This window comes from Lactuca sativa, chromosome 9, assembly GCF_002870075.4.
Source record: "Lactuca sativa cultivar Salinas chromosome 9, Lsat_Salinas_v11, whole genome shotgun sequence".
In the NCBI taxonomy this organism is placed as follows: domain Eukaryota; kingdom Viridiplantae; phylum Streptophyta; class Magnoliopsida; order Asterales; family Asteraceae; genus Lactuca; species Lactuca sativa.
Genome location: NC_056631.2, coordinates 199731816 through 199759452, shown reverse-complemented (window position 1 = coordinate 199759452; position 27637 = coordinate 199731816). Strand labels below are relative to the sequence as shown.

The 27637-nt window shown below is 34.1% G+C and overlaps 3 protein-coding genes and 3 non-coding genes across 7 annotated transcripts; 2 read left to right on the top strand and 4 right to left on the bottom strand.

The window, feature by feature from the left end:
• Positions 1 to 5259: 5259 nt before the first annotated feature.
• LOC111918223 (probable E3 ubiquitin-protein ligase ARI2) lies at positions 5260 to 9594 on the top strand. Of its 2 annotated transcripts, XM_042898588.2 has the most exons (8): positions 5518 to 5654; positions 5735 to 5837; positions 7348 to 7380; positions 7485 to 7764; positions 7842 to 8322; positions 8401 to 8949; positions 9029 to 9201; positions 9282 to 9594. In XM_042898588.2, the coding sequence occupies exons 2-8, from the start codon at positions 5796 to 5798 to the stop codon at positions 9416 to 9418; spliced, it is 1695 nt and encodes a 564-aa protein (XP_042754522.1). In that variant the 5' UTR covers positions 5518 to 5654; positions 5735 to 5795; the 3' UTR covers positions 9419 to 9594. The 2 variants fall into 2 exon arrangements, with proteins under 2 accessions (XP_023769658.1, XP_042754522.1); XM_023913890.3 differs by lacking the exon at positions 5735 to 5837 and having other exon boundaries at positions 5260 to 5654.
• A 1884-nt stretch (positions 9595 to 11478) lies between these two features.
• Positions 11479 to 14581, top strand: LOC111918224 (4-hydroxy-3-methylbut-2-enyl diphosphate reductase, chloroplastic). Its single transcript, XM_023913891.3, has 9 exons — positions 11479 to 11808; positions 12100 to 12296; positions 12547 to 12858; positions 12952 to 13026; positions 13191 to 13296; positions 13717 to 13811; positions 13919 to 14104; positions 14217 to 14303; positions 14396 to 14581. The coding sequence occupies exons 1-9, from the start codon at positions 11547 to 11549 to the stop codon at positions 14459 to 14461; spliced, it is 1386 nt and encodes a 461-aa protein (XP_023769659.1). The 5' UTR covers positions 11479 to 11546; the 3' UTR covers positions 14462 to 14581.
• Positions 14582 to 15089: 508 nt separating this feature from the next.
• On the bottom strand, positions 15090 to 15162 carry TRNAF-GAA (transfer RNA phenylalanine (anticodon GAA)). The gene has a single exon. It is a non-coding gene; the product is annotated as a tRNA-Phe (tRNA).
• A 1508-nt stretch (positions 15163 to 16670) lies between these two features.
• TRNAF-GAA (transfer RNA phenylalanine (anticodon GAA)) lies at positions 16671 to 16743 on the bottom strand. Its single transcript has one exon. It is a non-coding gene; the product is annotated as a tRNA-Phe (tRNA).
• Positions 16744 to 17679: 936 nt separating this feature from the next.
• TRNAF-GAA (transfer RNA phenylalanine (anticodon GAA)) lies at positions 17680 to 17752 on the bottom strand. Its single transcript has one exon. It is a non-coding gene; the product is annotated as a tRNA-Phe (tRNA).
• A 1184-nt stretch (positions 17753 to 18936) lies between these two features.
• Positions 18937 to 25740, bottom strand: LOC111918225 (uncharacterized). The gene is made up of 23 exons (XM_052767207.1): positions 25526 to 25740; positions 24881 to 25212; positions 24678 to 24781; positions 24519 to 24587; positions 23894 to 23954; positions 23668 to 23807; positions 23386 to 23575; positions 23214 to 23275; positions 22824 to 22912; positions 22647 to 22725; positions 22505 to 22564; positions 21844 to 21990; positions 21687 to 21725; positions 21498 to 21535; positions 20878 to 20964; positions 20477 to 20642; positions 20318 to 20392; positions 20089 to 20222; positions 19886 to 19962; positions 19718 to 19787; positions 19557 to 19622; positions 19336 to 19483; positions 18937 to 19198 (listed from the first exon to the last, which is right to left on the bottom strand). Exons 1-22 carry the CDS (start codon positions 25583 to 25585, stop codon positions 19349 to 19351), a joined length of 2280 nt encoding a protein of 759 aa, XP_052623167.1. The 5' UTR covers positions 25586 to 25740; the 3' UTR covers positions 18937 to 19198; positions 19336 to 19348.
• Between the last annotated feature and the right edge of the window lie 1897 nt (positions 25741 to 27637).

The following is a 27637-nucleotide window of genomic DNA, read 5'->3' as shown; positions in this document are numbered from 1 at the left end:
ATCGGACTCGCCGAGTTGTTCATCCAACTTGTCGAGTTCACGGTCATCTTCATGTGACTCGCCGAGTCAACCTTGCAACTCACCGAGTCCATTCAGTCCTTTTTCCATACAGACCTATTTTGAGCCATGTAGCGGCTCCAATTTACAGATCCAAGCTTCTAGGGCATGCTTATCACGTAAAGTTGCAAACTTTACGTGCATGCATGACTTTAAATGCTCCAAATGCCAAATCTAAGCTTTTAATGGGGCTTCATGCCCAAGTGGGACCTCAATCACGACCAAAACTGCAACTTTATGCTTTTAGAATTCGAAGAGGGTCCAGATCTGAAGTTACAACTTCAGATCTAGCCCATAGCTCATCATACCAACTTGATATTCCAAGAAAACCCTAAAACTCAACCAATAGAGGAGATCTTATAAGGAAAATGACGGTTTAGGTACCTCTGGAAGATGATATTTGAGATGAATGTTACTTTCCACACTCTAATTGCTCCGATCTCCTTCTGCTCCAAGTCTTCTACTTCTAAAAATCCTCTTTTCAAGCTTTAACACATACACAAGGCACACACACACACACGGATAAGGGCTCTCAAGGACTCCTTAGAACTGTAAAGAGGTCCAAGGGAGGCTAAGGTCCCTTTAAATAGGGGTACAAACCCTGGGATTTAGGTTTTCATCTGTCAGCTCCTACTCGCCGAGTCCCAATATGGACTCGTCGAGTAGGTCACTTAACACGCGATCCCACCCTGCTGCTACTCGACGAATAGGGCAATCAACTCGTCGAGTAGAGCTTAACCTAATACATCTTATTTAAAGCAATACATGAGAATCGGGGCGTTACAGGGCCATTTTGGACGGGACAAATCATTAAGTTGGTGCAAGAACGGTATTTTTGGCCTAAAATGATTGTTGATGTGTCATGTATTATTGATGGTTGTCGAAGTTGCCATGTAGCCAAAGCTCAACACTCTAATGCGGGCCTTTACACTCCTTTGCTAGTTCCAGATGGACCATGGGAGGACGTTAGCCTCGATTTCGTTGTTGGTCTTCCGCGTACCCAACGACAAAAAGATTTTATCATGGTAGTAGTGGATTGGTTTTCAAAAATGGCACACTTTGTCCAGTATGCAAAGACTTATGATGCAAGTCAAATTGCCCACCTCTATTTTTTTGAAATTGTTAAGTTGCATGGCTTGCCCAAATCTTTCACTTTTGATCGTGATGTTAAGTTTGTGGGACATTTTTGGAGAACACTTTGGAAGCGTTTGGGTTCCCCGCTCCTTTTTAGTAGTGCACATCACCCTCAAAGTGATGGACAAGCGGAGGTGATGAATCAAAGCCTTGGGAATCACCTTCGCAGCCTTGTGGGGAACAATCCGCGCTAATGGGATCTTATCCTACCACAAGCAGAGTTTGCATACAACCGCACGTCACATCGATCAACGGGTCAAAGCCCGTTCTTTGTTGTTTATGGACGTAATCCGTTTACTCCATTGGATCTGGCACCGTTACCTGCTACCGAGCACTTTAGTGTTGAAGGGGAAGAGAGGTCGGAGCAGATTAAATCGATACATCGGCAGGTACGAGATCAGATTGTTAACAACAATATCGTGTACCAAAGGCGTGCTAATGTTCATCGCAAGCGGGTCGTTTTTAAAGAAGGAGATTTAGTATGGATACACTTGAGTAAAGATAGGTTTCCTAAGGGTCGGGCCGACAAGCTTCAACCAAGGACAGACGGACCATTCAAAGTGTTGGAGCATATCAATGACAACGTGTATAAAATTGAGTTTCCAAGCCACGACAACATGTCTGCAACATTTAATGTTGCTGATTTAAAACCGTTTGTGCCAGAGGAAGAGGAACCGTTTGACTCGGTGACGAGTCCTCTCGAAGAAGGGGAGGATGATGGCGATGACCTGGTGTGAGAGCCGACAGGTCTCTTTTGCAAAATTGGGCCCAACCAATTTAATTAGGGAATATTTTAATTGCTTCTTTATCTTGTTTTGAGTTTTAAAAAAAGACGTGTGTTTATCCTTTGTTTCCGATTTCTTAGGAGCTGATTACTATTTGTTTTTTGGTGGAACTTATTCTGAGTAGTTTTTGGGAAAAGTTTAATAAAATTTGTTTTCTGGGAAAACCTTTGATACACGAGTTCTTGCTGCTGATTCTCACAGAATCGGCATCATTAACTTTGATTACTTTTACGATTGATTAAAACATAACTCATACATCTTTTCAATACAAATGATCACTTACCATATTTTGAAAAACTTTACAAATGATCACTTGATTTATGTATTATTCAAGAAGTTTAAGATGTCCATCGATGTGAAATGTAAATAATCAGTTGAAACCATCTCTCATATTCCATGGTCTTTTCCATCCAAACATCATGTAAATATGACATAATTATTGTTTATCAACATAAAAATTTCATTCAAGTAATGAGTTACATCTTAATAGTGCCCAAATGATTCTTTTGAGACTTTAATTATGTAATGGGTTAAACATTATTATGATAGGATAAAAACAAATCTTGAAGCGGTGAGTTTTGACAAATCATTTTCTATATTAATGGCATATTTGGTAATTGTTAATATCGTAAGATTTCGCTAATTTTGCAAGTTATTCAAAACTTTTGCAAAATATGATCTTTGACCACTCGGAAAAAAACAAGTTTGTGAATTCGTAAGTCTAATTTGATCATTTAATTGGATACCTTAAACTATCAAAACCAAATCATCAACCTTCTTATATAACTCATCCAATAAAGTATTACTATATATTTTATTTTGCGGAGAATATACATTTAGATCTGACAAACATATCGTGTCGAGTTGAAATATTAAAAATGTTAATAAATCTTAAACGTAACTCGACCCATATAATCATCGTGTAACATCGTATCAACCCGTTATTTTTGTTTGAGTTATTGTCATGTTAACGGGTTAGAGTTTAGACACTATAGATATATTGTGTCGTATCGGAGTGAAATAATTATTACGTTGAAAACGCATGAGTTAGGGAAACCTGACTTTTTATAACTTTTCCAAAAATGAACTTTTTGGAAAAATTAGAGAAACCTGACTTTTTATAACTTTTACAAAAAAGACTTTTGCCCTTTCAAAAGCTTAGCCAAACACCCCCTAAATTTGATCATTTAATTGGATACCTTAAACTATCAAAACCAAATCATCAACCTTTTTTATATAACTCATCCAATAAAGTATTACTATATATTTCATTTTGCGGAGAATATACATTTAGATCTGACAAACATATCGTGTCGAGTTGAAATATTAAAAATGTTAATAAATCTTAAACGTAACTCGACCCATATAATCATCGTGTAACATCGTATCAACCTGTTATTTTTGTTTGAGTTATTGTCAGGTTAACGGGTTAGAGTTTAGACACTATAGATATATTGTGTCGTATCGGAGTGAAATAATTATTACGTTGAAAATACATGAGTTAGGGAAATTAGGGAAACCTGACTTTTTATAACTTTTCCAAAAATGAACTTTTTGGAAAAGTTAGAGAAACCTGACTTTTTATAACTTTTACAAAAAAGACTTTTGCCCTTTCAAAAGCTTAGCCAAACACCCCCTAAATTTGATCATTTAACTGGATACCTTAAACTATCAAAACCAAATCATCAACCTTTTTTATATAACTCATCCAATAAAGTATTACTATATATTTCATTTTGCGGAGAATATACATTTAGATCTGACAAACATATCGTGTCGAGTTGAAATATTAAAAATATTAATAAATCTTAAACGTAACTCGACCCATATAATCATCGTGTAACATCGTATCAACCCGTTATTTTTGTTTGAGTTATTGTCAGGTTAACGGGTTAGAGTTTAGACACTATAGATATATTGTGTCGTATCGGAGTGAAATAATTATTACGTTGAAAATGCATGAGTTAGGGAAACCTGACTTTTTATAACTTTTCCAAAAATGAACTTTTTGGAAAAATTAGAGAAACCTAACTTTTTATAATTTTTACAAAAAAGACTTTTGTCCTTTCAAAAGCTTAGCCAAACACCCCCTAAATTTGATCATTTAATTGGATACCTTAAACTATCAAAACCAAATCATCAACCTTTTTTATATAACTCATCCAATAAAGTATTACTATATATTTCATTTTGCGGAGAATATACATTTAGATCTGACAAACATATCGTGTCGAGTTGAAATATTAAAAATGTTAATAAATCTTAAACGTAACTCGACCCATATAATCATCGTGTAACATCGTATCAACCCGTTATTTTTGTTTGAGTTATTGTCAGGTTAACGGGTTAGAGTTTAGACACTATAGATATATTGTGTCGTATCGGAGTGAAATAATTATTACGTTGAAAATGCATGAGTTAGGGAAACCTGACTTTTTATAACTTTTCCAAAAATGAACTTTTTGGAAAAATTAGAGAAACCTAACTTTTTATAACTTTTACAAAAAAGACTTTTGCCCTTTCAAAAGCTTAGCCAAACACCCCCTAAATTTGATCATTTAATTGGATACCTTAAACTATCAAAACCAAATCATCAACCTTTTTTATATAACTCATCCAATAAAGTATTACTATATATTTCATTTTGCGGAGAATATACATTTAGCTCTGACAAACATCGTGTCGAGTTGAAATATTAAAAATGTTAATAAATCTTAAACGTAACTCGACCCATATAATCATCGTGTAACATCGTATCAACCCGTTATTTTTGTTTGAGTTATTGTCAGGTTAACGGGTTAGAGTTTAGACACTATAAATATATTGTGTCGTATCGGAATGAAATAATTATTACGTTGAAAATGCATGAGTTAGGGTTAGCAGGATAGAGTTATTTTCATATTACAAAGTAAATTCGACCAAAGTTTTTCTTGTATAATCATGCTTTGATTTTGAATATATACTTAACCACTTGGGTTGTGGTGACTTGGTAAGGCATGTGGAAGATATGGTGGATAACCTATTGACCCATGTTCAAATCCTGGCACTACTCAGCCCTTGTGGCCATGGAGGTTCGCCTGCAGTGACTCCAGGGCATGAGGCAAAGTCTCATGTTTGCAGCGGGGGATTAGTCGGTGCGCGTAAGCTGGCCCGGAAACCCTCGTTAGGGAAGTTCCCTTTCCAAAAAAAAAAATATATACTTGAAATCTCGATTCTAACCTTGGGTTGAAATCTCTTTACACATGCTTATTAATTTGGAGTTGGTATTGGGTTATCTTTGTGGTGTCAATACAATGGCTCCAAATTGTACCTCACACTTTGACATACCATAATAATCGTACCGCTTAAGCTTTGCCCCCTCATCGCAAGTAAACCCCCTTTTTCTTCCCATTATTCGCCGGCGTTTTCACCTCTTTTCAACTTGATCGTTCCATCAACACCTATCCAAATCATCGAAACCCTCAAATCTACCAATCGATTTTTGATTACAAGGGTTTATCAATCGAATTCTGTACGCTTACACCCGCCGTTTGTTGAAGTGCGATGGAAGTGGAGGATTGCATGAGCAGCGGCGGAGAAGAGGATTACTATTGCTCCGATCGTGACTCCCTCGACGATGCGCTCGAGAACGAAGACTCTGATTCTCAGTGGGCTCCTCCTAAAGGTTCATCATCCAAGGTATTTAATGTTTTAAATTTTTTATTTTTTTCTGTATGTAGTTTAGTCGCGAAGATACATTAGGTTTCTATTGTGTCTAGGTTTCAATTAAGCTGCAACGAGGCTATTTAATCAGTGTGGCTGCGGTGCTGTTGAATTGTGATGGAAGTTGTGTTTGTCCTTTTGGTGCTATATAACGTTCCTGTATATCTCTCTCTGTTTCAATGTTTTGGTCACAAATTAGGGAAGACGTGTTCTCTTGATCAAAGTACTCAATTTCCTTCTGTTGATCACAATTTTGGATTGATGGTTACTGTTAACTTAGAACCCTGCGCCCTGAAACTGTATTTGTTTGTTCATCGTAAATATTCTTCAAAATCCAAATCTTAGTTTCTTATGTTGTCAACATCAACATCTATATATCTCAAGATCCCAACAATGGGGTAAGGGCGATGTAGATGTAGGCAGCCATGCCTCCACCTCATGTAGAGTATCTGTTTTCACAGATGACCTCCTGCATAAGAAAAATGCAAACTTGCGAAGGTAGAAACAAGCAGAGAGTAAGAAAGTGCAAGCACTAAACATATGCATGAAACTAAAGCCAATACGAGCAAAGGAGCTCAAAACTGCTACAAGTAGGGAAGAGGGAAAAAGGAAAGGAGATAAAGAAGTAGGAAGTAAATAATGGACGAAAGGCATATTTCTGTAAGTAAGCTGAACAAGAACCTAGGATACTCTTCTACCCTGATTCTAAGCTTCCACACACCACCACAATCACAATCCTCCTTCCCAAAATTTATCGTTGATTGACGCCACTTGTACCCATTTGAAATTCTATCCTACAACATTCTACCGGATGTCCATCGTAACATTCTCATTTCACAACTTCCATTCCATCTTCCATCTTTTTCTCATACTCCTTCTCATTGGCCAACATTCAGATTCATATAGTATGCATGGGCTAACTGCTACCTTGTAGAATTTTGTTTTTAGTTTCAGTGGGACCTTTTTGTTGGAAAAAGTACCTGTGGCCTCCCTCTGCTTTAACCAATTGCTTTATGCGATGAGTAACTCCATGTTGGTCTCTATCCCGATTGACCTAACTTTCTTGAATAAAGATTGGAAATAGCTACCCCATTTCCTCCTAAATTCTTAATATATTCATCTTTCACTAGAATTCATCCAATTTTATCTTCAATAGATAAGCTTGAAGATTTCATTCTCCCATTCATTTGTGTCCAATCTCCTATGTATATGCTCGTATGCCATGACCTTAGCTTTAGCTGCTGCTTTCTTCCCTTCTCCTTTTGCCTCCATGTATCATTCTTTATGTTGTCTTGGGCATAAACAGTTCATAGTAATTCTATATGTGAAGCACTGAAGCTTAGAATTCCTAGTTCTGTAGTAGTTGTTTTCCATAAACACATTGTTTTGATTTCTTCTAATGCATCACGTCATTCACCCTTTTCAATCATGTTTATTAAACTAACATAATTTCAAGCTCTGTATCTCAACACATTATGGGCCTGTTGTTAGATTGACATATAGCCCATATGACACTGTTATCTGAAAGATTAAAGAAAAATAATCTGGTGGCTCTGCTACTCCTTTATGTGTTCTTCATGGAAATTTATAATTGGTTGATTGTTTCTGGTTGTTAGATAACGTCATTATTACTATTTAGCTTTTGAATCATTTGTTGCATCGTTTTCAGGTCATCACAAAAGAGTCTCTTTTGGCTGCACAGGTATAACTTTAGAAGCCTAGTTCTACTTATAACCCAACTGCCTATCCTACAACCTATAGTGATGACTAATGAATGATGGTATGTTACTTATGTTATTTGTTTAGAGGGAAGATTTACGCAGAGTTATGGAGTTACTTTCTTTAAGGGAGCACCATGCACGTACACTACTTATACATTATCGTTGGGATGTTGAGAAGATATTTGCAGTGCTTGTAGAGAAGGGAAAAGATCGTTTATTTAAAGAGGCTGGCTTACCTATGCTTCACTCTCATGACCTTGATCCTTCAGTGTCTACTTGTACAACAATGTGTGATATATGCATGGAGGATTTGCCATCTAGTGAGCAGACAAAAATGGACTGTGGCCACTGCTTTTGTAACAATTGTAAGATATCTTTAACCATTTCTTTTTTCCATTACATATTATTTGCAGCTGACAGAAGTCATTTTTATTTTTTCTAGGTTGGACAGAGCATTTCATTGTAAAAATAAACGAGGGACAGAGTAAACGTATCCGATGCATGGCCCACAAATGCTATGCAATATGTGATGAATCCATAATCCGGAATCTAGTTGGCAAAAGGCATCCGGATTTGGTAGAAAAATTCGATCGGTTTCTTCTCGAGTCATATATCGAGGACAATAAGATGGTGAAATGGTGTCCAAGCACTCCTCATTGTGGGAATGCAATCCGTGTTGAAGAAGATGAGTTTTGTGAAGTGGAATGTTCATGTGGGAATCAATTCTGTTTCAGTTGCTTATGTGAAGCCCATTCCCCTTGCTCATGTGCAATGTGGGCACTCTGGACTAAAAAATGTAAGGATGAATCAGAAACAGTTAATTGGATTACAGTTCATACAAAACCATGTCCAAAGTGTCACAAACCAGTTGAGAAAAACGGTGGCTGCAATTTAGTTAGCTGCATCTGTGGACAAGCCTTTTGGTAAGAAAATATACAACATGTTGTATGAATATTTGATTCCATGACATTTTTATGGTTAATAAAATTTTTTATTACTAGTTGGCTATGTGGTGGTGCAACGGGGCGCGATCACACGTGGTCAAACATCACAGGTCACAGCTGCGGTCGATACAAAGAAGACCGCGAAAAGAAATCGGAACGCGCAAAACGAGACCTCTACCGGTACATGCACTACCACAATCGCTACAAAGCTCACACGGATTCATTCAAACAAGAATCAAGGCTCAAAGAAACCATTAAAGAAAAAGTAAGAATCTTGGAGGAGAAAGATTCACGCCTACGAGACTTCAGTTGGGTTACAAACGGACTTTATCGGTTGTTCAGATCAAGGCGAGCGCTTTCCTATTCATACCCTTTTGCTTTTTACATGTTTGGTGAAGAGCTTTTCAAAGATGAAATGACGAAAGAGGACATGGAGATTAAACAGCATCTGTTTGAGGATCAACAACAGCAACTTGAAACCAATGTTGAGAAGCTGTCAAAGTTTATTGAGGAACCGTTTGATCAGTACCCCGAGGATCGGATCATGGAGATACGGATGCAAGTTATTAATCTCTCTGTCATCACCGACACCTTATGCAAGAAAATGTAAGTCTATATATATAACTATAAGAAAGAAACAACAAGTTTTATATTAATAATTAATTTATATTTTGTTTTTTTATAGGTATGAATGTATAGAGACGGATTTATTGGGCTCCCTACAATTCGGGATCCATAACATCGCTCCATACTACTCAAAAGGAATCGAAAAGGCTACGGAACTTTCCATCGCTTTCCATGCAAACTCATGCAACAATGACAAGCGTCAAAAGCTCCATGACCCCACAACAACCAATGGTAAACCAATACAAAGTAAAAATGCATGCATTATTGGAAGAGGAGGAGGGTATTTACGTCTTTTTTTTTTGTATTTGCAGGTGGGACATCGGAGGAGTCTGACCGGCCTTCGGGGTCGGGCAGCTCAGAGGAGAGTGGTTTTTCTGCTCAAAAGAGGGCTAGAAAAGACGGTCATGGTCGTGGTATGTTTGACCTGAATTTACCTGCTGATGTTTGAGGTGGTGAAAACGGAAGAGGAGAGTTGCTCGTTAATCTAGATTATATAACAAGTGTATAGCTCTGACTCTAGGGGCGACTCTGTTTTGTGAATTCATCTTATTATTTCTCCAATCTTTTCATATAACTAGTTTTTATATAATATAAAGGAGAAAAACCTATCAACTTTTTGGGTTATTATCTATATCAGATCTTTTCATCCACGTTGTTATGTATACTGGACTTATTGCTCTATGTTAAACCAGTTTCCAAGGGGTTTATTAATAAAATCGTGTGTGTCCATGTGAAGTTTGGGTTAATTTTATAAACGAAATCATACAAATAATGAAAATGTAGATTGGGGGCTAGGTTGCATGGTATCAATGTTTTCAGACTCCAATTGGAGACACATACACTTTTCTTGTTGAAATCGGGTTATATCAGGGTTCAACTCCCAACCCCTATATCTCTGCCTTGATCTTGAATGAGATGTCTAGCGAGATCCAAAGGAACGTGCCTTGGTCGCTTTGTGTATACCTTTTTCTTTATGTTGAATGCTCATTTATTTACACATATGGAGGGTGTCATTGCAGAATAAAGAGCTATGAATCAACGTTGTTAAACCACCAATTTACCTATTCGTTTTATTAAAAATATGTAAAGCATGTAGTATTTCTTTCTCATATCCAGTGAAAATTCCCCCACAACCTTTATCCCTTTCTACCACTCAAATGAAAAACAATAGCACAATATTTTGTGGTTAACACGATCACATTGATCGGCTAAGTCCATGGACAAACACTAAAGAGAGGTTTTATTGATCGACTATTGAATTACAGTTATATTATCTTATTTTAAGCTAGGTTACACAATTCAAGAGATCTATTATATGAGAAATTGATCTAAAATCTATTAATATGATTAAACCTAGAAACTTTCATGAAAAATTGGCCCATGATCCACAAAAGACCAAGATCGGACCGAAAAAAGTTTAGATCATTTCTAGTCTCAAAAGACCTCAACGTTTCGAGATCGACCTGAGGTTGATCCGTAATCACCATCTAAGAGGAATTTTTACATAAAGGAGGGGTTGTGGAGGTATACCTCCACAACCCCTCTATGTAAAATTTCCTCTGATTACGGATCAACCTCGGGTCGGTCTCGAAACGTTACAGTCTTTTGAAACTGGAAATAGTCCGGTCCTTGTGATATGTAAATAGCACAAATAGACAAACAATTGCCTCTGTCTAACGCTATATACCTTTATGCATTGTTATATCTTTATCGGTTAGAGAATAATAAATTTGATCATAGTTTGCAAATTTTTATGCATTGTTGAAGATTTTCTTTTCGAAAAATCAAATATTCTCCTATCTTTTTTTCCTACTCATTAGATCAAAACAAGTCAAATCAAGAAAAAAGATTAAGAGAAAGAATTAATGATATTCATATGTCATAACCTTGTACGAGTAGAAGAATAAGTAAGAAAAAAATGTAAAAATATATTCAATTGTCTTCCAATTATTAACACCAACTATTTAATAATGATTTAATCAAAGCCTTAAATACTATTGACTTCACACAATAATAACATATTGTATGCAAAATAATAATAATAATAATAATAATAATAATAATAATAATAAATCTAGCATTTTTCGTCTGATATGAAATATCTAATTACTAATTACAACTGTTTAATAACAATATTTAGTTAGTAATCAAAGTTTTAAATAACATTGAATTCGCATATAGTAACATATTTTACACAAATAATTTTCTAACAGACTGAAACTTGAAACAGGGTGTTAATATAACTACAAAAACTACATTACTACATATGCTTAGTTTAAATATTTTTTATTATCATATGTATCAAGTCAATTTCAAATATTTAAAAGCTATTTCTTTTTTCTAAATAAACATATACTTAGGTGGCATAAATGCAACCAGAAGGTATCTAAAGCCACATTCAACCATAAATCCTATACAAAACACGCCAAAAAATAAAAATTAAATAATTAAAAAAAATTGAGATACACGAAAATTATAGAAAATATGGATCACGGATTATAGCCTCGTGGGATCAGTTTCTCACCTTCAAATACACACACTATTTTCACACACACACAATTCCTTCCACTTCTCCAATGGCGTCTCTTCAACTAACTCCTCTGTCCACTTGCACCGATCTCTCTCTTCCTGTCATCAGAGTTTTCCGATGCCGGAAGACTCTTTCCGTCCGGTGCTCTGCTGGAGAACCTTCTTCTTCCTCATCTCCATCGATTTCCGTTGGTTCCGATTTCGACGCCAAGGTTTTCCGGCATAATTTGACCAGAAGCGAGAACTACAACCGGAAAGGATTCGGACACAAGAAGGAGACGCTTGAGCTAATGAGTCAAGAGTATACCAGTAATAATCTTATCCGTTTAGCTTGTTTCAACTAGTTCTTTTTCCTGAATTTGAGATAATTGAGCATTGAGAATTTTTAAATTTGATGCGGCTTCTGATGTTGTTCAAATTTACTTATCTCATGGGCTAATTTGTCTACGACTGGAAAACTGATTGAGATCATTTTCTGGTCTAACGGAGTTTCCAACACCGATGCTTATGTTAAATAATCGTTTCAACACGGTGTAAGCTGTCTTATAGCCTAAAATTCTAATGATTGATATGTATTTTGTTTAAATTGAATTTTTATAGGTGACATAATAAAGACTTTGAAGGAGAATAACTACGAATATACATGGGGAAATGTTACTGTAAAGCTTGCAGAAGCTTATGGCTTTTGCTGGGGTGTTGAGCGTGCTGTCCAAATTGCTTATGAAGCCAGGAAACAATTCCCTGATGAGAAGATTTGGATCACTAACGAAATTATTCACAACCCTACTGTTAATAAGGTACTAGCTTAGTTTATTTGGCTTACAGTTTTCTGGTGATTTTCCTCCAATAATAAACATTTTTAAGGGTCTTTTATTAGTTCTGTTTTCAGTTGATCCCTGAATCGTGCTGTCATTTTAATAGATTTCTGTTGATTCCTAAGTGAAAGTATTCTCTATTATTCCTACTTCCCTCATATGCATGTATCTTGTAAAACTTAAAATTTTTTCAACAGATGATGATTAAAGTTTTGAACTTTTGTAATCGTAGAGGCTAGAAGAGATGGAAGTTAAAGATATCCCAATTGAGGAAGGAGAAAAACAATTTGATGTTGTTGATAAGGGCGATGTTGTTATTCTGCCTGCTTTTGGAGCTGCAGTAGACGAAATGTTGACTTTGAGTAACAAACAAGTACAAATAGTTGACACTACATGCCCTTGGGTGTCTAAGGTGTGGAATACTGTTGAAAAGCACAAGAAGGGGGACTATACTTCAATCATTCATGGTAAGTATACCCATGAAGAGACAGTGGCAACAGCCTCTTTTGCAGGAAAGTATATCATTGTGAAGAACATGGATGAGGTATGCTTAATGTGGTTTTCTTCTTCTCAAGTGCAAAACACTTTTCCACATTGATATTAATTATATTAAATAATAGTTTATTACTTGATCCAGGCAACATATGTGTGTGATTACATTCTTGGTGGTGAACTTAATGGATCTAGCTCAACCAAAGAAGCTTTTCTGGAGGTGATTTGTTTATTATTGCATCTAACTTCAATTTTTTTTTTTTCTGTTTACAGCATTGAACTTTAAAAAATCTACCCAATTATAGCAATGTCTAAAAGTACAATGTCTTAATAATAAAAAGATTGAAAGTACAATGTCTTGTGTTGAACTTTGTATGCTTGCAGAAATTTAAATTTGCAGTTTCCAAAGGTTTTGATCCAGATAAGGATCTTGTGAAAGCTGGTGTGGCAAACCAAACTACAATGTTGAAAGGAGAAACAGAGGAGATAGGTCAGTTTTTTTTTGTTGTTTCAAATAATTCCTCATGTTACTTTATGATAGGAATCTAGAAGGCCCAATACTATTAAAGCAAGAGTTATATCTAGAAGGCCCAATAAGGGGTAAAACAGTAAATTCATCTAGGTTGGTTAGGATTATAATAAATAGGGAGAAATGTCACAGTATGGGGATGTCGAGAAATTTGATAGTGTTTGTATTGGCTCTTAAGCTTTCGGCTGAGAGAGAGGGAGATTCCCTGGGCAATCTTTTAGATTGTGTTAATTGTGTAATCAATTAGTTAATTTCATCTTCTTCTTTTCGATCTTTCTCTGTTTGATCCTATTTCATCAAACCCTAATTTCTGTTCTTCATCACTTTATATATATAAGTTATATCATTAAACATAGTTGGTTTCTTTTTTCCTTATTTCAGGGAGATTAGTAGAGAGGACAATGATGCAGAAGTTTGGAGTAGAAAATATCAACAGCCACTTCCTAAGCTTCAACACTATCTGTGATGCAACTCAGGCAAGTCCATATCAATGGAATGAATGATTCCATGACAACAAACAGTAGCTAAGTTTTGGAGTCATGTATATGTAAAAGTAATATGATATGATATGATCTGAATGTAGGAGAGACAAGATGCTATGTATAAATTGGTGGATGAGAAGTTAGATCTTATGTTGGTGGTTGGTGGATGGAACTCCAGCAACACCTCACACCTACAAGAGATTGCAGAGGAACGTGGCATTCCATCTTATTGGATTGATAGTGAACAAAGAGTGGGTCCCGGGAACCACATAGCTTACAAGTTAATGGTAACCATTTTTCCACCTTCATTTGGACCAAGACCAACATCACTTTATTATTACTTTATTTATGCAAGTATGTTTATGTCCTAACAACTTATCTGATTGCAATTTGCAACAGCATGGCGAATTGGTTGAAAAAGAGAACTGGCTACCAAAAGGTCATGTCACAATTGGTGTCACATCTGGTGCATCTACCCCTGACAAGGTAATAAACTAAAACACTGAGGGGCTGCTTTTTCATTTTTCTAAAAGTGAGAGGGTCTAATTGAAATTTATATTGTATATTTGTATGTGCAGGTAGTGGAGGATGTGCTACTTAGGGTATTTGAGATCAAACGCCAAGAAGCCCTACAACTCGCATAGATATAGATTAGACATATGTTATGTATACATATGAATGTGATGTATATGTGTATGTGTATAATACAAAACCATGGGTTGGTATTTATCTACACATGTTATGAAATCTCACCACTTCGATCACTTTAAGACTGTGTTTGTTATATGAGACTTGATGTGGTTGGACAACCTTCTTAGTTCTTAGGGCTATGTTTCTGTGGAGGGTATTCATGGCTTTTTCACCGCATCTTTATTGTGAGTTTTTTGATTCTTAACCCTAACAAAGAAATGATTCTCAAAATCTATCTATTATAATATCACGATGACAAAAGGCTAATAAGTTGGTTTGAAACTCAATCCCAAACACCCATTTTAAGTCTAACACAAATGATTCAATCAAGCCCTAAATAAAAAACTACAACAAATAGCACTGGATCGCATGATTTAAAAAAAAAAAGTAGAAAACGATAACCGGAATTTGATAACAAACAAGCATAAAGTTTGGAGAACTTCGGGATTGATCGAGCAAATAATATATTGAAACACGTAAGAACATCACAATTCACAAGGCAATGAATAAATAAAAAAGCTAAAAGTTAAACCCAAAGCAATCCGCATAAAAAAAGTTTAATTTTCATAATAAAAATGCAAATGCGGTGAAGGTGGATCGAACACCTGACCTTCAGATCTTCAGTCTGACGCTCTCCCAACTGAGCTATCCCCGCTTTTATGTTTATAATAGATGAATCAAATATTTAACTCATGCAAACTAAATCTGATATAAATAAATATTAAAACAAAAATAACAAAGAAAAAGAGAGAAAAGAAGTATAAATATGAGAATTTAGCATTTTCTGTTGTTATTCGAAAGTTTTATAAGGATTTTAGTTCCTAACTATTGAAAGTGACATTTTTGCCCTTGGTTCCTTTTTATCATTATTCTTGACTATCTTTTATCCATTAATGGAGCGGTCATATAGCTTCGACCTTGATCTACTTATATATTAATTAAAGATATGGTTAATCAGAATCAGATGAATGATTATTGAATTCTATTTTTAGGTTGGATGGAAAATAAAAGAGTGGTTGTTTTTAGTTTATGTTCTATGTTTGATCATTACACTTATTATTGATGCCATATAATATGTTCAATATAAACTGTTTGTTTTGATTCTAAAGTAACATTCCCTCGAAGAATGAACTCAGAGTTCTTCTCATAACATTCATTGCTAGTAGCTTTGTAGTTTCATGCTTCGTGTTTTTATTCCAAGTAACAATAAATCCACTTGTGCGTCAAATGGTTGGTTGCTTTCATTGTTTAATGTTATTATATTCAATAAAACGTAGTTAAAGATTATCTTTTGAATTGTGGCTGGGATTGGTTAGTATTAGAATTTAGAAAGGCCCTGTAAATGGTATGGTGCGTTTGGATTAGCCTTTAATATATTGGGCTTTTACTTAGTTTTTATTTGAGACTTGGTTAACCCTAGTTATTTTTCGTATTTATGGTCTATTTCCATTTCATTGTAATTGCCTATTTTGGTTGAGCAGTGGTCTAACTCTATTTCTAGCAAAGAGGAAGAAAGAAGTACAAACAAAGCTTTGTTACATGATCCTTATAATCTAACCTCACAACTTCGTCGTTGTTATCTAACTTGAGCTTTTTTATGATCAATGGAATCACCTACATGCTGCTAGGGATCCACAATTGTTGGAATACGGTTGCCATTGAGTTTTCTGGCGTTCTCATCATTTTGCAATTCTACTTGTGGCTCAAGGTTGGTATTATGGGCTTCTGCATCATCATTGTTTTGAGATTGTGTAGCTTCTACTTCAGATTGGGGCCATGTCTAATTGAACTTGGGATCATGCTTAATTTGTTTGGTAGAAGTAGTTTTCTTCATTTGGGTTTCAGTTTTAACAAATTAATGCAAGTGAATCAAGTTTGTACACACAATATCTCTTCCGCCACTGATTTTTCTAAGAGATACAGACCTCGATAACCACAACCAAGATCCCATGATAAAAAATAAATAAACAACCATAACCAGTTAAACCACAATTAGATAACAAACAGGCATAAATTTTTTAGATGTTAGGAGGACTTTGATCGAGCAAAGAATATAGTGCAAGGAGATATGAAATAGGAAATCTGAGCTGTAATATAGATTCAATCAAAAATAAAACAAGTGATTTTTAATTTTCATGTAATAATAAAAAAAATGCAGGCAGATGCGGTGAAGGTGGATCGAACACCTGACCTTCAGATCTTCAGTCTGACGCTCTCCCAACTGAGCTATCCCCGCTTTTATGAAAACACAAGATGAAAAATATATTCATATAATGAAATTGAATCTGATAAAAAGAAGTTAAAACAAAATATTAAAGAAAAAGAGAGAAAAGAAGCAGAAATGAGAATTTTGCAGTTTCTGTTGTTTATTGAAAATGTTTATAAGTATTTTAGTTACTATGTAAAATCTCATATTTGGCCTTAATTAACTCATTTTAATCTTTCTTTTCTATCATTTTTATCCAATAATAATGGACCAACATTAGTCGTTCAAGGTCATGGAGCATGTAGATTCAATCAATCATTCTGAAATTTACACTTTACATATTCATAGTTTATGATTGCAAACACATGAGTTTAAATTCTATGATTGCGTGTCTCTGTAACATATCACGTGGTCTTACAGAATAATTCTGATAAGATCTCCAGTTCGATAACCATCACACACACACATAGATACATCGTCCTAACAACGATCACAATAGGGATGAATCTATACATATTTCTTTTTATTAGTCAAAACCCATAAGTGGGAGCCGATGTTAAACTAGGGTATATGGAAGTATTAAGGTGTCCCTTCTTTCTACAATGAATCACGGAATCAGAGACCACTTGCATTTGAAGCTTGCAACACCCACGGACAAGGAGAAGAAAAGCAACCACTGAAGATTGAAGCGTCGAAGAAGGAATGAGCATCGTGTAATTTGGAAACAAATCCCTGTGGTGTTTATGGACATCTGGGGCAATATCTTTTTATTTAAATGAGGGGCATAATCGTCATTTGATTAAATTTTCAGTGGATGAATGAAAAGGAGCTGTGGAAAAATCAGCTCCCGCAAAGAATAGAGTGCAAGGGCATATGAAATAGGAAATCTGATCTGTAATATAGCTTCAATAACAAATCAAACGAGTGATTTTTAACTTTCATATAATAATAATAAAAAAAAAGGTTTGCGGTGAAGGTGGATCGAACACCTGACCTTCAGATCTTCAGTCTGACGCTCTCCCAACTGAGCTATCCCCGCTTTCATGCCATTACGAGATGAATAATACATTTATATAATGAAATCGGATCTGATATAAAAAAGCAATATATTAAACAAAAAGAGAGAAAAGAAGTATAAATGAGAATTTTTCAGTTTGTGTTGTTTATTGGAAATTTTTACAAGCATTTTAGTTCCTAACTATGTAAAATCTCATTTTTGGCCTTAATTAGCTAATTTTTATCGTTCTTTTTTTTATCATTTATCCAATAATAAACCACATTAATTACTCAAGGTCCAAGCAATATATAAAATTTACTTAAGTTCAGCGTTATCCATAAGTTAATCTTTATCCCAATGTTCTACGAAATGCATGCATGCTAAAAACTACAATAGATTTCTCTTTACACATTGAGTTATTTTCATTTATTTAATATCAAATTCATTGAAGAGGTCATAAGCCAAGAATGGTGGAGTCGAAACAGTTAAGTATTCCAAAAGGTCATAGAGATATTAAAAGGTCAAAGATTCGCCGAGTAAGAACCATCGGATCATCACTTATTCCACGAATAGATAATTACCAAGAATGGTGGAGTCCAAACAGTTAAGTATTCCAAAGGGTCATAGAGATATTAAAAGGTCCTCTTTAAGCTCTTATGCCTCAATCATGATACCTATCCTTTTTTAATCTTAATCCTCTACATCCAAGCTAGATCCCTTAACTACCATTTTTTTAGTAAACCTACAGCTAGCGTCCTTTTCCAGAAAGGTAGTTGCGTGAGTTTCTTCTAAATTTGACTCCTTCCTACAATCTCAAGAGAGCATTAATTTGGGGAATCTCTTGCTCCCAAATCAATAGAAAAAGAGTGAATAAATTGTTGGAGTGTGTAGTTGGGTGAGTTGTTGAAATGGAATTAGAGTTATAAAAATATAGCAATACTATAGTTAAGGACTCAAAGAGATACCAAAATAAACAACCGTAGATGTCATGGATAATATAAATAGTCTAAAAGTTGCATTTGAGGTCTTTTAGGAAAAGCTAATTATTTCTCATGAGAATGTTGAGAAATGTCATGTGGTTAGAAGAACCAAACTTATGATTTGAGGGCTTGGATAAAAGATGTAACATGTAATTATTATTGATTACACTAACAAATTGATCATCTTCCTCTTCCTTTTGTAAATGCAATTTATCTAGGAATTTGTCAACTTGGGCAATGCATGAATTACCAGATAACATGTTATTTTCATGCCGACCAAATTCATAAAAACAAAATTTCAACAATTTTCTTCTTCTACGAAAAGAATTCCCCATCAGTAAAGTAAACTAAAACGGATATATAATACCCAAGTAAGTATACATCAATACATCATTCCATTCTTTTTTACTTTTATATATAAAAAAACACCTAATGCCTCCTCAATGTTTCACCACCTTTAAACTTTCTTTTTTTTCTTTTCTTTTCCACCCAGCAATTCCTATCAACTCTGCAAAAAAAACGTCATCAAAATTAACAGTCGACTCCATACATTAACATGCTTGAGCGGTTTTTTTTTTTTTTTTTGAGATGTATAAAAGTTGAGTGATCATTAAACATTTGAATAAATAGAATTATAATAATTACCAGAGCCAGAGAATCAACCATGCTTTATTACAGCTTCAATATCAGCTCCAACTTGAGCAACTTTCAAATCTTTTGATGCTTTTGCTGATGTGGCAACACTCTCAACGTCAAAGTCCATTGCTATTTTCTTCACAGCACCCTCAACCATCTGTAATTACATTACAAATTAAACCACCACACACATATTTTAAAATCTCTTATTTCATTCAAATTTAACATACCAGTGATCCAATAGCCACTAATGCTCGGTATTTCGCATCAACTTCCAAAGTCTCCCCTTCTGCAATCTGTAGGAAAAAAAAAACAAACATTTTACAAATTTACCCTTGTTTATTTTCTAATTTAAGTATTTTTAAAAAAAAAAGGTTTATGTGTATGTTACCTCTAAAGCTGCTGAAAGAACATGAGATTGACCTTCTTCATCCTTCTTTTCAATCAATAGCACAGCATAACTGTAACGCTCAAAATAAGTGGATCATTCATTTTTCATAATTTTCAAAATACTAAAAAGAAAAACAAAAATCCAAATCCAAATGGCAAATTTACTTACTTGAGCACCAATGTAGAATAAGATATTTGAACATTCTTATTTGGAGATGAATAACAACTAGCGAATGCATCAAAAATCTACAACCTCACCAAAATGGAATTCAGTAGTGTTTTTCATTATAATATATTAGGACAAATATATATATATATATATATATATATATATATATATATATATATATATATATATTTATAAAATGATACCTCAACACGATGGTTTTGCAACCATAGATGGAAAGTTGAGTTCTTAAAAAGATTTACTACAGCACGTATACTGGTTAGAAGATTTGGGGGAAGAGGATTATTTGTAACCTTCTTGATTAAATCCATGAATATATCTGAAGAGTTAAAAAAAACAAATCATATTCTACAAGTAGAACCTTGTGTGTGTTTTTGATATATTAGTGAGAAATTAGTATAGATAACTAGATACCGTTTTCATCACTAACACGTTTCAGAACAGATGATCCGTCTGGATGTAAAATGACCATCCTTAATATGTCAATAACTGCAATAATATTTGATGATTTTGTTATATAAAAGTTTTAGAGGTGGTTAATAATTCATAATATGTAATTCAAAAGATGCTGACCTGGAAACATCATGGAAACTGGCCATGATTTGAGTAATTTTGACAATAAGCTGATGTCATCATTTGAAAATTTACTAATATGGTAATGCGATGTGTCCTTTAATGTTTTAGCTATGCCACTCAATCTTGATGTTTCTGACTCACTGAGTGATAAGCCCTGTTGGTCCTAAAATACAAATACAAAAATGGGAATAAAAGTTTGCAGTTGTGTAAAAAATCTAACTGTATAATCTTTTCTTTCCATTTTGTGTATAGGAAAATGTTATGATGCTTGTCACACAGACAAAGAGTGAAGAAAAAGCCAAGCCTCTAAAGATCCATGTAAAGATTTCATCTAATGAAAAGAAAAAAAAAGATGCTAGCTATTGAACTGAATAAAATGAAAACATGATACAACTTACCGGGTCAGAGCCTAAAGCATTGTTGAATTCTGAAATCTTTTTAAGGATTCCATCAAATTGAGCAGCATCAAAAACAACCATTCCTTTCTGTAAAGAGTTATTGCCAATTGTCAGTTATTAAAAAAAAGTAATTTATAAAATAAACAAACCTTAAAAAAGTTTTGAGATGGTTTATGAGGAGTGAGATTTAAATGGATTAAAGTTGGCATGTGTATTTCTTACATTTTATATACATATCATTTGGAAGTTTTTGTGTCAAAGGGGAGGGAAATGATGTAAGTATAAGGAATTGAGGGTTGATTATAGAAGAGTTCAATGGAGGGGAGGGGCCAAACTATAAACTGGAGGCTTCTATATCTATATTGGTAATAAAGACTAGGTTTTATTTTTATAAAACCCTAACCTTGGCTTGACGCCAAACACACATACTAAAATTGGTGTTAGGAATTCAGCTTTAATCTAGACACATATAGATAATTACAAATGGGTGTCCTTTTAATTTTTACTTTAATTCATGAAAATGATGATATCAGTTCCTACAAGTTTCCAAATTAGGTTTTACTCGAACATAAGAAAATGGTTATCTTGCATATAAATATAATATAATGGATTAAACATACCTTGGGAATGTGTTTGAAGGTTGGTTTGGTTGATACAGCTGTTCCAAATATTTGCAAATAAAATTGATCAGGAAAAACCACATCATCATCATCATATTATATAAAAAATGAGCAAAATGAAACTCCTGTATTGGTATTAGTATTAGTATTAGTATCACACAGACAATCAGCACAGATGACAGAACATACCACCAGACCTGGAAGGCTGCCCTGGCACATAAGCACTGGCTGAAAAATGAGATAATACATAACATATATAAGTTATAACCATTAATGATTAATCAGAAATCTAAAATGGATAATTAATTATTAGTATTGTCATGTCATGTGTACTTAGTATACTTACAACCAGTGTAAGGATCACGGAATGATGAATCAAGAATGAAATCTTTTTGTCCTGAATTTTGTAATATAAACTCAACCACTTGTTGGCGATACGAAAGCGGAAGATTCTCTTTCAGAAGCCACTTATCAGCTGTGTCATATGCATTATCTGTAAACATCATCATATCCCCTTTTTCTTATCAGTAAAGTAATTTACAAAAATGGTGCATGTATGTGCTTCCTCATTTTTACTTCAAAATTGGAACATTTTTCAATTCTGGTCCTTGTTTAGAGTCCAACAATGAAACCGATTACGGTTTTCTATCGACTCCGAAAAGTAACAAGCCTATATTTCAATTTTCCTAATTAAAACGGATCAAGGAAACAATTCCTAACTAACTAGCCCATAATAATAATTATCTAATAACTCTACATATATCCATCTTCATCCCAAGGACTTTACTTTCTGATTTCAAGGTTTTATAACAAAATTTAGTCCCTATTTCAAGATTTCATATCAACTTTGGTCCTTATTTCAAGGTTCTAGGGACCAAAATCGACATGAAACCTTGAAATGGAGACCAAAATTGAAAACACAAGGAACTTTTTGTAAATTAATCTTTTTTCTTAATAATGATCCATTATGTTACCAAATCATATCTTGATATAAAAAAAGAAAGTACCTGATCTGTTATATGGCAATTTGCGGATAGGTTCACCATCTCCAATATCCACATCAAACACTGATTTACAAGTTTTTGTGGTATCAGTAGAAAAGAACAAAAAAAAAGCATAGGAAATAAAGTCAAAAGTCAAAAGGCTGACCATAATCATATTGTACTCCATCAAGCACTGGGCGCTTCATGCCATTGCCATCATCAGGCCCATCAATTACTTCCCCTATCTGAAATAGGCAAAAGAAAATGCTAATTAATATCATCACACCTGATTGATGATTAGAATCAAATCATTTAGTGCATTAAACATCATTCAGAATAATACCTTATCCCATGTTTGATTCTGCATATTCCATGCATATGCAACACCATTGTCACCCTCACGGACAACAATTGTCTGTCCATCTTTGGCACCTGATCATCACATTTTGAATTAAAAAACTTTTTCCCCAAATCTTTTATAGAGCCATTGCTCCAAGATTATTGCATTTGCAAACAAATCTCAAAGATGTTATCATTAAAAGAATGATCCAAATAGTATTATTGCAGTTAATGAGACGAAGAAAATGATAAGCTACTCGAATAGACAAAGACAACTTTGAATCCCCCAACAATTAATAACCCTAATTACCCAATTGAATATCATAGAATGCTCAAATGACAATAAAAAATATATATATAGTTTCATGTGGTGTGGCCCTAATATTGATGGTACCTGGAACCTGCAAAGCTTCTAGACCAGGTAATTCCTCCAATTTCAACCCTCCAACTCGCTTCCTAACAAAAACAAAATCAAGATATGATTTATTATCAAAACTTTAATGATACTATCCATTAAATCTTACTATATAATATTTCTGATACAAAGGGCAAAATTGGAAAGATACCTGCTGCCCTTGTAATGCGAAAGTAGAGAAGCATATCCCTCAAGTTCTTGGGTCTCAGCTATCAAATTTTTATGTGCAGTCCAAACACGTGCAACCCCATCCGAACATGCAGTCACAATATCACCATTTTCCAAGAATTTCACATCCCAAACACAACCAGGATGCTCTATGCTTTGTACACAAACTCCATCTACAACCCAAAAACACATACTCTCAATAACTACACTCCAAAACAGTTCAAACTCAATAATGGAAAGGACAAGATATATATATATTCATTACCTTTCCATATTTTAGCTGATCCATCTTCACTACCACTGACCACAAGCCCATATTTATGAGCATCAACAGCATATACAATAGCAGTATGACCCACCATCTCCAATAAAACCTCACCAGTCACTGCCCATAATCTTATGGTTCTGTTTATAAAACCAAGATGACACGTAAATTTAAAAAAAGAAAATCATAAAAATTCAGAATCTATTGTGTTTAAGAGAAATCTTACCCATCATGTGATGCAGAAAGTATGCCCAAATCAGGCATTATGGCTAAACCTCTCACCGTATCTGCAAATTAAATAACATTCATTTCCAAACAATAAATGCATCAGTATACCATCTTGTTGAGTCAAAAAGTGATGTATGTATGTTGAGATCAAAAGTTTTAAGATACATGTTACATGTATCAGAAAGAATATGCTTTCTGAAGACAAGAGGTCAGAACATAAAGATTCTCAGTATCTTGAAAACACGTGGCAAGCAATTATTGGAGTAAAGGTTAACCGACTTAACTGCTATGCCTATATACAAATACAAATAATTGTCATTCTCTCTCAGATAAATATGACGGACTGAGTGATTCAACTAATCTAGAGTGTGTAAATGTGTGATTTGTTCATCTAAATTCTAGTTAAACATCATTTTCATTTCTACCAGCTTTTACCTCAAGTAAAACAAGCCCATAGATGAGGCACAGCTGGATAAAGTATGATGAGATCACAATTCACAAAGAAAGAAAAAAGACAGATACATTGAAAGCACTTACCTTTCAATATAATACTTATCTATTTATATGTGTATGCACTAATATTTGCTGCCCACGCTTTAACAAATACAAAGATAGAAACATACCTGAGTGCCCAGAAAAGGTATGTGTACATTTGCTTCCCTTCCAAAGCTTTATAGTCGTGTCACTTGAACCTGAATAACGATTAAATAAGAAAGATTCTTCTTTTATAAAAATAAAAGAAAATCAGAAAATGTGAAATAATGAACAAGATGTATTTCAACCTGTAATAAGCTCTCCAGAAGGTAATGTCCGTATTGATTGGATTGGTGCCTTGTGAGCTTCCCAAACCTCAACTTGATGTTCTCCCTTCCAACGTCTTAGTGTACTTTCATGAAGTAAAAAGGAATGAAAACCAACATCAAGGACAACTATAGGCAAAAATTCATTGGCAATATAGCAAAAATTCCAAAAACAAATAACTAACCAATCAACAGATGCAGATATAATGTCTGATCCATCCAAAGTGACTCCTGTCACTTGCATTTTGTGCCCTTTCAGTGTCTGAACTTTCTCGCCTGTTGCTAAATCCCATACCAAAACAAGGGTGTCCATTCCACCAGATATAAGGGCCCCTTCTGGAAACTGTTCATTAGGGGGAACCCAAGCTAGTGGTCCAACAAAACTAGTATGCCCAAGTAGTATCTTTGATGAAGTGTGGGAAGAATTGTTAGTCTGATCCAAAGACCATAACCTAATGGTTCGATCTCTTGATGAAGTTGCTATTCCACCATTGTCGCATACACATATACCACGAACCTAACAATTAAACAAACAATTCAAAATTTATCGCTAATTTCATAACCAAAGGAATCTAAATTACTAACTGCCGTATAGTAATCAGAATGTCAATCAGATGAATGCGATAGAGATAACAAAATCTACATAAAAATCAAAAAATAAACCTAGATCAACTACAAGATGGTTCAAATTCCAATTTCATTCTCCCAACCATCGCACGAACCCGATCATAAAGTAAAAAAAATAAAAAATTGAACTCGTTAGCAACTTAATCTACTGGAAACCCCCGTATGCATGAATTACAATGAAAGAGTAGATAGATGATACGTACGTCGTCTTCATGACCTCGAAGCTGACAGCGTAACCGGTACTCAGAGAAGTCGATATCCATAGCGATATTAAAAAATGAGGGTTTTAGAGAGCGAAAATGTGAAGAGAGAGGGTAAATGTATATAGGGTTTTGTGAAAGAGGAAGCAATTGGATTCAATTATCGTCTCCGGTGAATCGGCGTCTATGGCATCGCTTGTGCTCCAAGAAGGTTTTCTTGAACGATATAAAACCTCTTTCATTTGGACTCTGCTGACTGGAAAAAGAAAAACTCATCAAGTTATTACTTGTACATTAAACAATGGAAGTTGTACGTTGTTTTGACTTTATCAATTTTAACTCTGGAAAAAAGAAATAAGAACTAGAATTACAAAAATAGTCCCTTAATTAACAAAGAACTCGAAATTAAAGCATTTAACAAAATTATATTGATCTTCATTTTCTTTTTATCAAAATAACTATCAATTTTGCATGTCTTGATCAGTTGCCTGTTAGCTTTAATGATCGGTCTTTTATTGCTCAGTGGTGGGATTGTGACCTACCTTCTTCCTTTAAGCGTGTAAATTTATCATATATCAATTTTGTATTTGGTATGCTAGCTGAAAAACTAGATTTTTAGTTTATCAGTAAACTATCTCAAATGATTTTTTTAAAAACTAGCTATAAACTCAAAAAATAAGTTAACTTATATGCGACAAACCGAAACTAAGGCACAAAAAAAATTGCTTTGAAGCAGTAACGTGTTGGATGTTATGGAAGCATAAGAACACTAAATTATTTGAATAAGTCGAACCAACGAAGGTGATCATGCTGTGACTTAATCATTTCTTGTTTCTTTTTTTAGATAATTAACAGAAACAAAATATAAATTTAAGTGAGTTGGTAGGTTTCAAAATCCAACATTTGCTATTTTTATCTTGTAATAGGTCTTTTTTACCTATCATCTTGCTAGTTAATAAGATCTGTATCGATCAAAACAAATGTTATTTTAAAGTAATACTTCTTTTTTAAAAAATATGACATGCACTTAAAATGACAAAATAGATGGCAATTATAAAATCTGGGTTAGGTTATTGTCTTATAGATAACTTGTATGGACGAATAGACCAATGAAAATTTAGGAAAAATAAATCTGGACCAATTATTTAATTAAAATTTCTATAATTATATTAATTAATTAATTAATCAGTTTCTAAAAATAACTGTTATAAGAGTATTTCAATCTTTTTATGAGAAAACTATAAAAAAAATTATAGTTGTTTTGGGGAAAGAAGACGGTGATGAAGTCGTCTGATTTTTGCACCGGTGATGGAGTAATGTGATGCCTCCCGCGAAGCAGCCGAGTCCTTGATTTCTTTTTCCTTTGTAGGCGAAAAAGAACTATTGTGTGATAAAAGATAGAAAGAGATTAGATATTTATTTTGTTTCCTTAATTGCAGGGATTTAATTAAATGATCCCATTAATTGAAAGTGCAAAAACCCGAAAATACCCTTACTAATTTAATAAATTATTTAATTTTTGCTAATTGTAATTGGTCAATTCATCCACACAACCGTTGTATAGAACATTTGAACCTATCTCTATAAAATATTCCATAAACGTGAAGATAATTTGTTAATTATTTTTTTTTGAAAATGCTTAATGATTGTGGAGTGTTGATAATAGTAAGTATTTGTTAAATAAAATTGTTCAAATATGACATGGCAAAAAAAAATCATGAAATACCAATAACTTTGAATGCTCTAACCACATATTATATGTTTTTATGATTTATAAATAATGTTATTATATGTACCCTTTCACTCACACAATTCGTCAAAATCATGGTACATACACACACTATTCTACTCACAATGGAATACACAAAGCAATTTTTTTTTTTTTTTTTTTTTTTTTGGGGGGGGGGGGGGGGGGGGGGGGGGGACTCATATGATTTCCCTTTATAAATTATAGCAATTTACTATACCACTATAGTTTTTAAAAGAATATTTCTTATAAAGGCTGTTGTAATTTTCTTTTACCTATTTATAGTATTATATTTCCAGGTTGTTTTTTATTAAGAGATTATGCTAGTTTCAAGTTTGATGAAAATTATGAGAGGTCATGGCACATGT

Coding starts and splice junctions, on each gene's coding strand:
- LOC111918223 (XM_023913890.3), top strand. CDS start 5,520: ATGGAAGTGGAGGATTGCATGAGCAGCGGCGGAGAAGAGGATTACTAT. Junction 8,323..8,400: donor ATCTGTGGACAAGCCTTTTG/GTAAGAAAATAT, acceptor TTTTATTACTAG/TTGGCTATGTGGTGGTGCAA. Junction 9,202..9,281: donor TGACCCCACAACAACCAATG/GTAAACCAATAC, acceptor TTGTATTTGCAG/GTGGGACATCGGAGGAGTCT.
- LOC111918224 (XM_023913891.3), top strand. CDS start 11,547: ATGGCGTCTCTTCAACTAACTCCTCTGTCCACTTGCACCGATCTCTCT. Junction 13,812..13,918: donor CTATCTGTGATGCAACTCAG/GCAAGTCCATAT, acceptor ATCTGAATGTAG/GAGAGACAAGATGCTATGTA. Junction 14,304..14,395: donor GTGCATCTACCCCTGACAAG/GTAATAAACTAA, acceptor TTGTATGTGCAG/GTAGTGGAGGATGTGCTACT.
- LOC111918225 (XM_052767207.1), bottom strand. CDS start 25,585: ATGGATATCGACTTCTCTGAGTACCGGTTACGCTGTCAGCTTCGAGGT. Junction 22,726..22,823: donor AGAATCAAACATGGGATAAG/GTATTATTCTGA, acceptor TGCCTATTTCAG/ATAGGGGAAGTAATTGATGG. Junction 19,963..20,088: donor TGCAAAACCATCGTGTTGAG/GTATCATTTTAT, acceptor GTGAGGTTGTAG/ATTTTTGATGCATTCGCTAG.